Source organism: Delphinapterus leucas, chromosome 7 (assembly GCF_059928025.1).
Source record: "Delphinapterus leucas isolate spDelLeu-1000000601 "Yukka" chromosome 7, BTC_Dleu_Yukka2, whole genome shotgun sequence".
Lineage (NCBI taxonomy): Eukaryota > Metazoa > Chordata > Mammalia > Artiodactyla > Monodontidae > Delphinapterus > Delphinapterus leucas.
The window spans coordinates 34,232,467-34,245,409 of NC_143135.1; the positions used below are offsets into that span (position 1 = coordinate 34,232,467).

The 12,943-nt window shown below is 35.1% G+C and overlaps 1 protein-coding gene across 1 annotated transcript in view; it reads right to left on the bottom strand.

Annotated features, from left to right (window-relative positions):
• ANO5 (anoctamin 5) overlaps positions 1-12,943 on the bottom strand; it is a 103,623-nt gene that overhangs the window by 81,151 nt on the left and 9,529 nt on the right. The window contains exons 2-3 of the mRNA XM_022583755.3: positions 11,369-11,412; positions 1,484-1,531 (exon numbers count right to left, since the gene is read on the bottom strand). Coding sequence (XP_022439463.1) covers positions 1,484-1,531; positions 11,369-11,412 — 92 coding nt within the window. The remainder of the gene's footprint in view (positions 1-1,483; positions 1,532-11,368; positions 11,413-12,943) is intronic.

Here is a 12,943-nt window from a genome sequence, read left to right on the forward strand (position 1 = left end):
CATGGCTCACGGGCCTAGCTGCTCCGCGGCATGTGGGATCTTCCCGGACCGGGACACGAACCCGTGTCCCCTGTGTCGGCAGGCGGACTCTCAACCACTGCACCACCACGGAAGCCCCAGGATATGTTTTTAAGTGAAAACCAAAGAACAGTTCAGTATATACAGTATGCTGCCTTTAAAGAAGCAGGAAGAATATAAATATACATATGTATGTAGACACACACACACACACAAAAGTAAAGGATACATTGGAAAGATAAACTAAATAAAAATGGTTACTACAGAAGGTTTAAGAGGAAAAACAAGGAAGAAATTTTCCTCTGAAATGATTTGTTTCATAGTTTCAAACTGAGATACATTTACCTTCAAGCTAATAAAGTCTAAGCTTCAGGGCCCCTTACTTGCACCAGTCCCATTCTAGCAATGTGTTCTCACAGTCAAACATTTTTGTAAAAACTTTAAAGTAAATTATTGTCCCATTATTCTTCTTGAAAAGTGACACCAAGGGCTTCCCTGGTGGCACAGTGGTTGAGAGTCTGCCTGCCGATGCAGGGGAAACGGGTTCGTGCCCTGGTCGGGTAAGATCCCACATGCCGCGGAGCAGCTGGGTCCGTGAGCCATGGCCCCTGGGCCTGCGCATCCGGAGCCTGTACTCTGCAACGGGAGAGGCCACAGCAGTGAGAGGCCCGCGTACCGAAAAAAAAAAAAGAAAAGTGACACCAAAATGGCATAAGCTTTAGGCTTCACTAAACTTTATTTGATTTACAGTTTTCAACTTTGGAATCGTGAATGTTTTACATGGTCAAAAAATAAACATAAATTAAAAAGAAAAACAATAAAATTTCAAGTATTATAATCTGATCAATCCTACAACCTTCATTCTGGAACATAAAGATCAGTGCTCTAGTGAAAAGGGAAACATCTGTACCAAAACTGTCAGTATAACTCTATTTCCCCATCTTCCCAAACAGCATCTTTTATTTACTACACAACTAACAAAAAATTCTGAATCCCTTTATTAACCTCTTAATTGATATTCGAATTTGATTTTTAAATAAACTGTACTTCTTCGTGATTATTCTTAGGCATGTACTTACAGGTAAGAAGAAAGATGTATGGAGAGTGAATACTAAATTAGGCCTCAGAAACCTGAGTTCTAGTCTAGTCCAGGATCTGCCCCCCTAAACAAATGGATAATTTTGGTCAAGTCATTAAACTTCTCAGATCCTTCATTTTCTCATCTGTAAAACTGAGAAAGTAAAATGCTAGCAAAGTGCTATGCTTTATGTGTCATTCTCATTAATGTGTCTAACGACATTTTTTTCCCCATAAGAAACTGATTTTTTTCCAAAGTAATAAATTCTCTAATATCATGTATAAGAACCTGAAAAACTGTGAACTGAGAAATAGTCACGATTGCTGACTACAAAAAAAACATCCCGTCATGTCCATGCAAGAAAGTACAGTACAGATGGCTGCTTACCCTTGGTTCTTCACTGATGAGAAAACTGGACTCTCTGCTGTTCAGGTCCTGCTAATAGCGTCATGGAGAAGATAGAATGCTATTAATAATAATAATGCAAGTGGGGAGTATATAACTTTTAACAATAAAAACTCTAGGTTCTCTGTGCAGAAGTACTAAACCTACAACTCAGGGGAGCTATGAAGCACCTGAAATTGGATGCAAAACTGTGTGTATACATGTGCATGTGTGGGTGTATAATGTGTGTGTATGTTTATGCGGGGAGAGAGAGAGAGAGAGAGGTCGCTTGAGAAAGAATGAGAAATTTGGAGGTAGCTTTAACGAATCATAAAAAAAAATCTGAGATACAAGAAATGATTAAGAAGTACTACATTGCAGAGAAATAACAAGGGGCTCCAATCTTTTAATGATGCTGAATCCTGAACGGCACCAAAAGGAAGGACAGAATTAATTGGCTATTTTAGGCCTTTCACCATTTGTTTGAAATTATTAAAGTGAATACCCTAGAAAATGCATCACCAGAATTCTTAAGGATTTATACTTATAACCCAAGAGAAAAGCCATACATAGATATAAATACACAAAACCCACTTGTAGTTAAAGTAATAGTGATGCCTCCCTTGGTGTATGGTGGATTTAAATCTTCACGCTCCATGATAGCCCACACACCACAGCACATACTCCTGAGATCACTCAAATATTTCGCTTTCTCTCCCTCCCTCTCTCTCTTTCCTCTTTTTGTCAGTCTAGCTAGACGTTTGCCAATTTTATTATCTATCAAAGAGCTAACTTTTTGTTTTAATGCTTTTCTCTAATATTTTTCTGTTTTCAACTTACTGATTACTGCTCTTATCTTTATTATTACCTTCCTTCTGTTTTGTCTGGGTTTATTTTGCTCTTATTTCTTGAAAGGGAAGCTTATTGTTGATTTAAGACTTTTCCTCCCTACTAACATAAATGTTCAGTGCTACAAATTTGCTACAAATTTCGTTTCAGCATTACTCTTGCTAGATCCTTCAAATGTTAATATGTTGCATTTTCACCTTTATTCAGGTCACTTTTTTTTTTGTCTGTTTGTTTTCATTTTGTTTTTTCCTTTAGGTTTTCTTTGACCCTTGGATTGTTTAGAAGTATGCTGTTCAGTTTCCAGTAGTTGGAGATGTTCCTGTTAACAATGTTACTGATTTCTAGTTTGATTACATTGTGGTTCAAGAACACATTCCATTATTTCAATTATTTTAAATTTGTTGAGGTTTGTTTTATTGCCCAGAATATAGTCTGTCTTGGCATGTGTTCCATCATTACTTGAAACAGATGTGTATTTTGCTGCTATCAGGTGGAATACTATATAAATGTTGGCTACATCCTGTTAGTTGATGTGAGTTCATCTATATCTTACCGATTTTCTATTCAGTTGTTCCATCTATTATTGAAGAGTGAAGTCTCCAGTTATAATTATAGATTTGTGTATTACTCCTTCCCATTTATTAGTTTTTGCTTCACATATTATGATGCTATTATTTTGTGCATGCAAATTTAGCACTGCTATGTTTCATTGTTGGATGGATTCCTTTTATCACTATGTCATGTCCTGCTCTGTCCATGGTAATTTTCTTTACTCCAATGTGTATCGACATTAATGATGTGATATTAATATAACACTCATGCTTTTTGTTAGTGTTTGCATTTATTTTCATCCATAATGTATATTTTTAATCCTTTTACTTGCATTTTTTAATCCACTTTGCCAAACTCTTTTTTCTTTTCAATTTGTGTGTTTAGACTATTTACACTTCATGTAATTACTAGTGTATTAGGAATTAAAAGTTCTGCCATTTTATTTTTGTGTTTTCTGTTTGTTTCTTCTGTATTATGTTTCTCTGTTTTATTTTTCATGACTTCCCATGGGTTATTGGAAATATTTTTATAATTCCATTTTGATTTATCTAAACCGTTTTTGAGTATATCTCTTTGTATAGTTTAAGTGGTTGCTTTGATATTAATTACATTACATATACATTATTTATCACAGTTTACAGTATACATGTTTTACTTGTCAAATGAAGTATAAAACCCTCACTCCCCTTTACAATCCCAAACCTTCTTTGTTTATAATTGTCGTAACTATTTCTCTGCATATATTGAGAACCACATCAGACCTTGTAAAGTTTTTACTTCAACTTTCAAAACATAATTTTGAAAACTTGAGACAGAAAGTCTATTGCATTTACTCATGCTTTTACTCTTTCTGTTGATTTTTTCCTTCATCTCCATGCTACAAAATTCCTTATTTTATCATTTTCTTTCTGTTAGAGAACTTCCTTTGGCCAATCTTTTAGAATAGATGTGCTGGTGAAAAATTTTTTTAGCCTTCCTTCCTTTGTGAATGTCTTGATTTCTCTGTTCATTCCTGAAGGGTATTTTCACTGGCTACAGAATTCTGATTTGGCACTGAGCTCTTGAAAAAATCTGTATTGCTTCCTTTAGCCTCCATGGTTTCTAATGTGAAATCTGTTGTCATTTTAATGGCTTTCCCCCTAGAGTTAAGTCCCTAGCCAGTTTGTCTTCTTCTCTAACATTCACAGTCTTATTATGTTTGTTTTACATATAATATTCAGGGTTTTTAGCTATAATTAGAAAAAGAAATAGAGAAAATTTTATCTACTCCATCTTTCTAGAAGTAAGAGCAACAGTCACTTTGGAGCTAATTCAATAATATACCCATTTAATAACTCTAAACCTTATCAGCCATTCTTCATCTTTGTTTCGGAGAAGTGCTGTTTTTATTCCAACATACTTTATATTAAAAATATATATATGCTAGACCTAACTATAGGTTAAGTCTAAAGTGAGTTTGGTATGATAGTGCTATTCTCATAAGGTTGAACATTTCCCTGTCACTTACTGCCTTCGTATAAAAGTAACACTAAAAAAAACTAAAAATTATGACATATGCTATTTCTAAAATACTACGGTTGCTCTTGAAATGTGCAGAGGTAAGGAACAGTATAAATATGACTTGAGAATGTTTTTTGTTACAGAAGTTTAAGTTTGGAATATACATATAAATATGAAAGATACACAAAGAAGCAAAGAATATGAAGTAATTCATAATTACTTGAAGTTAACTGGAGCAATACATATAAAGATCTGTAAGAAGTATATTATTGCTATGTCAATATGAACAAAATGAAAATGACAATATTATTATCATTCAAGTTGCATCAGTCAATCTCATAAGATAAATCTTTCCTCAGTCTGCTCCAAAGACATGTAAGCTTTAATTTTTGATGTTCTTTATTTTCTAGATAATTGTCTTAATTCACTAACTCACTCAATAAATATGTTCTGGGCTTCCCTGGTGGTGCAGCGGCTGAGAGTCTGCCTGCCAATGCAGGGGACACGGGTTCGTGCCCTGGTCCAGGAAGATCCCACATGCCGCAGGGCGGCTGGGCCCGTGAGCCATGGCCGCTGAGCCTGCGCATCCAGAGCCTGTGCTCCGCAAAGGGAGAGGCCACAACAGTGAGAGGCCCGCATATCGCAAAATAAATAAATAAATAAATAAATATGTTCTCTGTGCCACATTACATCACTTTAGTTGTGGGGCCTATGCTTTATGACCGTGGTTTCCAAACTTTAATGGCAATATGAATAACCTGGGATGCTCTTTTTAAATCATGACTCCCTAACCTTATCCCCAAAAACATTGATTAGTAGTCTGAGGTTGGTCCCAGGAGTCTGCATTTTAAAGAAATTCTTTATATAATCCTTATTCAGGTGGTCTACAAATTACACTGTAAAAATAACTGGACCAACTGATTTTCATAGTTTATTCAATTCTCATGTTCTATTTTTCTTAGTATTTTGGTCATTGAGCTTCTAAAGGATCCCAGAACTTCTAGAAATCTTAAGTCAACCAGCTAAACGAGCCAGTTTATCCAGCTAAGTAGCACACAGCCAACCTATTCTGGTAAGTTGTGTTTCCCAGGGTGGGAATTCCAGTCACTCCTAAAAAGCTATTTTTAAAGAGACTTTTTCTATTTGGCTGTTCATCCCTAACCCAATTCAAGGACATCCAACTCTATGAGTATGGCTCTGGGTCAACTAGAGCCTAACAGAAAGATTATTTTATCTGAAATACTTTTAGAATGCTTACACTCTGTATACAAAAAAAAAAAAGTTAGTATCTATTTGCAAGTTTACATAAATAAAATAAGGACTTTGCTTAAGGGAATCCTATATTTTTGCAAATTGTATTTAACTTTATTATTTATAATTTTATTTAATATATTTACTTAATTCAGGTTGAGTAACTTAAACCCTGGCATAGTCATCAATAAGCACTTATCAGGTTCAAAATGCCAGTATAAGGAGATCCTGAATTCACCTCCTCCCACGGACACATCAAATCTCTAGCTAAAAATGGAACAATTCCCTCTAAAAAATGAAAACTATCTGACTAGCACCTCTAAAACAAAGGATAAAAGGGCCACAATGATGAGGGTGGGAAAAACAGAGATGCAATCCCACCAAAAATCCCACTCTTGGGTGAGGCTCACCCATAATCAGGAAGGATCTCACAAATATGGAGCTTCTTCCTGAGAAATGAGGGGTTTGTGCCCCACATCAGGCACCCCAACCCTTGGGACCTGCACTGGAGGGACAAGCCCCCAAAATGAATGGTTTGAAAACCAACAGGGCTTATGTTCAGGAGACCCAAAGGGCTATAGGGAACTAAGATTTTACTCTTAAAGGGCTCATTTCTAGACTCACTCACCCTGGGACCTACCACAAAAGAAGCAGTTTGAAAAGCACCTAAACTATACGTGAAAAAGATTCATTTGCCAATCTTAAAGCATCTATCAGAGGGGCAGGGCCTGTTAGGACTCTCTCTAGGGACAGAGGTGTTGCTGGGGGCCATTTTTGCCCTCTCCCACTACCTTGCTAGCACCAGTGGGTGCACACAGTGATAGCACTCTCCCACTGTCCAGCTAAAGCCAGTGGGAGTGCCTCGTCCCTGCACTCTCCTGCTCCATCACTAAAAGCAGTGGGTGTGACCCAGCCCTGTGCTCTCCTGCTGCCTCTAAAGCCTTACCACTAAACCGGACTTACACAAAACGTTAAAGGGACTTCTTTAAGCTGAAAAAACATGAGCACTAATTAATAACAAGAAAACATATGTAAGTAAAAATCTCACTGGTGAAGATAAATATATAGTAAACGTAGTGGATTATTATAAAGCTAGTATGAAGGATAAAAAACAAAAGTAGTAAAAATAACTATAACTACAATATTTAGTTAAGGAATACACAAAATAAAAAGATGTAAAATGTGACCTCAAAAACACAAAACATGTGAGGGAGTAAAAATGTGGAGTTTTAAAATGCATTCAAACAACTAGCTATCAATTTAATATGAACTGTATGTGTGTACACACACACACACACACACACACACACAGTCTAATATATGTGAGTTTCATGGTAACCACAAAGCAAAAATCTATAGTAGACACAAAAAAGATAATGAGAAAGGAATCCAACCATATCACTATAGAAACTCATCAAACCACAAGGGGAGAGAGCAAGAGATGAAGAAAGGAACAGAGAGGAAAACAACCAGAAAACAATGAACAAAATGGCAATAAGTACAATTAATGTAAATGTAAGCAGACTCAGTGATTATTATGAACAATTATATGTCAACAAATTGGACAACATAGAAGAGTTGGAAAAATTCCTAGAAACATACAATCTTTCAAGACTGAATCAGAAAGAAATAGAAAGTCTGAACAGACTGATTACTAATAAGGAAATTGAATAAGTGATCAAAAACTTCTCAACAAACAAAATTCCAGGACCAGATGGCTTCACTGGAGAATTCTACCAAACATTCAAAGAAAATTTAATATCTATCATTCTCAAACTCTTCCAAAAAATTGAAGAAGAGGCAACACTTTCAAACTCATTTTATGAGGCCAGCATTAGCCTGATAGCAAAACCAGACAAGGACACCACAAAAAAAAAAAAAAAAAAGAAAATTACAGGCTAATACACCTCTTGAACACAGATGAAAACATCCTCAACAAAATATTAGCAAGCAAAATTCAAAAATACATTAAAAGGATCATATACCATGATCAAGAGGAAATTGATTCAAGGGATGCAAGGATGGTTCAACATCAGCAAATCAATCAACATAATACAGCACATTGACAAAACAAAAGATAAAAGTCATATGATCATATCAAAGATAAAAATAATAAGATACAGAAAAACCATTTGACAAAATTCAACATCCATTTATGATTAAAAACTCTCAACAAAGTGGGTATAGAGGGAACATATATCACCATAATAAAGGCTATATATGACAAGCCCCCAGCTAACATCATACTAAACAGCTTTCAGCTTTTCCTGTAAGATCAGGAAGAAGAAAAGGATGCCCACTCTTGCCACTTTCAGCCAACATAGTATTGGAAGTCCTAGCCAGATCAATTAGGCAAGAAAAATAAATAAAAGGCCTACAAATTGGAAAGGAAAAGTAAAACTGTCACTATTCACAGATGACATGAGTTTATATAACCGAAACCCTGAAGACTCCACCAAAAAACTGTTAGAACTAATTATTAAATTTAGTAAAGTTGCAGGGTATAAAATCAATACACATGACTCATGTACCACAATGTTCACTGCAGCTCTATTTACAATAGCCAGGACATGGAAGCAACCTAAATGTCCATCGACAGATGAATGGATAAAGAAGATGTGGCACATATATACAATGGAATATTACTCAGCCATAAAAAGAAACAAAATTGAGTTATTTGTAGTGAGGTGGATGGACCTAGAGTCTGTCATACAGAGTGAAGTAAGTCAGAAAGAGAAAAACAAATACCATATGCTAACACATATACATGGAACATAAAAAAAAATGGTTATGAAGAACCTAGGGGCAGGACAGGAATAAAGACACAGACCTACTAGAGAATGGACTTGAGGACATGGGGAGGGGGAAGGGTAAGCTGGGACAAAGTGAGAGAGTGGCATGGACTTACATACACTACCAAATGTAAAATCGATAGCTAGTGGGAAGCAGCCACATAACACAGGGAGATCAGCTCGGTGCTTTGTGACCACCTAGAGGAGTGGGATAGGGAGGGTGGGAGGGAGGGAAATGCAAGAGGGAAGAGATATGGGGATATATGTATATATATAGCTGATTCACTTTGTTATAAAGCAGAAACTAACACACCATTGTAAAGCCATTATACTCCAATAAAGATGTTAAAAAAAATCAATACACAAATATTAGTTGCATTTCTATACACTAACAATGAGTTCTCATAAAGAGAAATTAAGAAAGTAATCCCATTTACAATTGCATCAAAAAGAATAAAATACTTAGGAATAAATTTAACCAAGGAGGTGAAAGACCTGTAACACACTGATGAAAGAAACTGAAGAGAATACAAAACAATGGAAAGATATTCATGTTCATGGATTGGAAGATTAATATTGTTAAAATGTCCATATTACCCAAAGCAATCTACAGATTAATTCAATCCATCATAATTCCAAAGGCATTTTTCAAAGAACTGAACAAACAATCCTAAAATTCGTCTGGAACCACAAAAGACCCTGAATAACTAAACCAATCTTGAGAAAGAAGACCAAATCTGGAGGCATCATGCTTCCTGATTTCAAACTATATTATAAAGATATAGTAATCAAAACATAATGGTATAAATACAGAAACATAGATGAATAGAACAGAATAGAGAGCCCAAAAATAAACCCACGTATATGGTCAATTAATTATGACAAAGGAGCCAAGAAAATACAATGTGGAGAGGATAGCGTCTCCTTCAATAAGGGCTGTTGGGGACACTGGACAGTCACATGCAAAATAATGTAACTAAATCACTATCTTACACCATACACAAAAATTAATGCAAAATGGATTAAAGAATTAAATGTAAGACCTTAAACCATAAAACCCTAGAAAAAAAATATAGGTGGTAAGCTCCTTGACATCAGTCTTAGAGATAATTTTTGGATCTGACTCCAAAAGCAAATGCAATAAAAGCAAAAATAAACAAGCAGGATTACAACAAACTAAAATGTTTCTGCATATCAAAGGAAATCATTAACAAAATGAAAATGCAGCTTACTGAATGTGAGAAAATATTTGCAAGTCATATAACTAATAAGAGGTTAATATCCAAAATATATAAGGAACTCATACAACTCAACAGCAAAAAAATAAATAATACAATTTTAAAAAATGAGCAGAGGATCTGAATAAACATTTTTCCAAAGAAATACAGATGGCCAACAGGCACATGAAAAGACGTTTGGCATCATTAATCATCAGAGAAATGCAAATGAAAACCACAATGAGATATGAACTCACACTTGTCAGAATGGCTATCATCAGAAAGACAAGAAATAACAAGTGTTGGCAAGGATGTAAAGAAAAGGGAACCCCTGTCCACTGCGGATGGGAATATAAATTGGTACAGATACTACGGGAAAGAGTATGGAGATTCTTCAAAAAATTAAAAACAGAACTACCACAGGATGTGACAATTCCACTTCTGGTTATTTATCCAAAGAATATGAAAACACTAATTTGAAAAGATACACGCACCCATACGTTCACTGCAGCATTATTTACAATAGCCAAAATATGGAAACAACCTTAAGTATACATGAATGGATGATTAATAAATAGGATGTATATATATATTATATATATGCAATGGAATACTTCTTAGTCATAAAAAAAGAATAAAATCTTGCCAATTGCTACCATCAATGGACCTTGAGGGTATTACATTAAGTGAAATAAGTCAGACACAGAAAGACAAAAGACTGTATGATTTCACTTGTATGTTGAGTCTAAAAAACAAAACAAATGAACAAATAGAACAAAACTTACAAAGAACAGACTGGCGGTTGCCAGAGGAGAGGTGGCTGGAGGTAGGCAAAATGGGTGAAAGGTGTCAAGAGGTACAAACTTTCAGTTACAAATAAGTCATGGGGATGTAATTTATAGCAAAGTGACTATAGTCAATAGTATGGTATTGCATATTTGAAAGTTGCTAAGAGAATAAATCTTAAAAGCTATCATCACAAGGGACTTCCCTGAGGGTCCATTGGTTAAGACTTCACCTTCCAATGCAGGGGGTGCGGGTTCGATCCCTGGGGGGAAGCTAAGATCCCACATGCCTCGGGGCCAAAAAACCAAACCATAAAACAGAAGCAATATTGTAACAAATTCAATAAAGACTTTATAAAAATATAGGAGCCTTCACTGAAGCTGTTTAAAAAAAAAGCTGTCATCACAAGAAAAAAAAATCTGTGACTTTGTATGATGATGGATGGTAATTAGACTTACTGTGGTGATATTTCACAGTGTATACAGATATGAATCATTATGTTGTATACTTGAAATTAATATTATATGTCAATTATACCTCAGTAAAAATGCACTAATCACATACTACTAATAACTTTAACAAAAAAGCTATCAAATATTATACCTGCATTATAGTCAAGCAAAGTATTAAGCCAAATACTATTATCTTGCATATCAAGTCTCAGCATTTCTGAGTTTATATCACAGAAAGCCTCAAAGCAAATCCAAACTTATGGCTGCTCCCTTATAACATCCAGAAAGATTCAGTATTAAATCTGCATGAAACATGGAACTTGCTTTACTTACTTAAAAATGAACAGGTTGGAGGACAAAACATTAAGAATGTAGTATGAGTAAATAACTGGAGTACAAAGACCTAAGTATTCATATGAAGTGCATTTCTAACCTTGGCTCAATTTTTTGTTCTGACTTATAGGAGGCTAACACATATATTTACCTTACCTCACTTACTTCAAAAAAACGTTCTTCTCTACTGGCTCTTCTCTCTAAATTAAACAACAACAACAACAAAATCATGTTAAAATGGCCAACCAATCACAGTATGTTAAAAGTCTGCATAAGGAGAAAATAGGAATTCAAAATTTAAACAAAAGAAGTCCAAAGAAAATAATGTTGGAAGAAAACATCCAAGATCTTCCTGGAGCTAAGTTGTTCAAAACAAACTCAAAAGAATTCAGCACCAAAAACTGTCTATAATATAGAGGAAAATCATCAAATACTAATGTGTAGGTTATAATCTCACCCACTAAGAAATAAACTTAACTCTGATGAATACAGTTGTAATTCCATAGCCACACAACTGCTGAGAGGAAAACATTCAGTAGGGATGTCCATCCCTAGCTCTTTGTTCTCACCATGTGAGATTTATTATTCTATCAGTGTGTTTTCCTGGAACTGAACCACACTGGTTACAAGTAAAGTACTAACAGAGGACTACCAGTTTTAAATAGGCCAAATTACTTTCCTGACACAGATATCTTCATGATAGTTATGTGCTGAGTCATTTGGACTGAAATACATCTTCAAATAAGTTTCTGACGCTAAAAACTGTTAAATATAGAATTCTGATTCTTATTCTCTAGGGACTCCAATTTGCAAAACACTGAGAAATATTTCACAAGTCAAAAACTTGGGGGAGAAAATCACAATGGGAATGGAATAAAATATTGCTACCACTTAAGAGCCATCCACAGTAACTGTAATTTTAGGAAGTGTTAGTATATATTCTGAAAATACAGAAAATATAAACCTACCATTTGTATAGTTTTTTTTTCTTTCCCAATTTTGTTTATTGTGATAAAATATACATAATATGAAATTTACCATATTAACCATTAACAAGCATACAGTTCAACAGTATTAAATTCATTCATAATATTGAGCAACCATCACCAACATCCATCTCAGAACTCTTTTCATCTTGTACAACTGAAACACTATACCCATTACCAACTCCTCATTCTCCCCTTTCCCAGCCCCAGGCAACCACCATTCTACTTTCTGTCTCTATGATTTTGACTACCCTAAGTACCACATATAAGTGGAATCATGTAGTATTTTTCATTGTGTGAGTGGTTTATTTCACATAGCATGTCCTCAAGTTTCATCAATGCTATAGCATATGTCAGAATTTCCTGCCTTTTAAGGCTGAATAATATTCCATTGTATATGTATGCCACATTTTGCTTACCCATTCATCCACTGATGGACACTTCTGTTGCTTCCACATTTAGCTGCTGTGAATAATGCTGCTATCTACATGGGTGTACAAATATCTCCAAGATCCTGCTTTCAATTCTTTTGGGTATATACACAAGGTGGAATTGCTAGATCATATGGTAATTCTTTTTTTAATTTTTTAAGGAATCACCATACTGTACCATTTTACATTTCCACCAAGAGTGCACCAGATTTCCAATTACTCCACATCCTCTCCAACTTTTGTATTTTTTTCTTTTTGATAGTAGGCATCCTAGTGGATTTGAGGTGGTACCTCTTTGTAGTTTTGATTTGCAT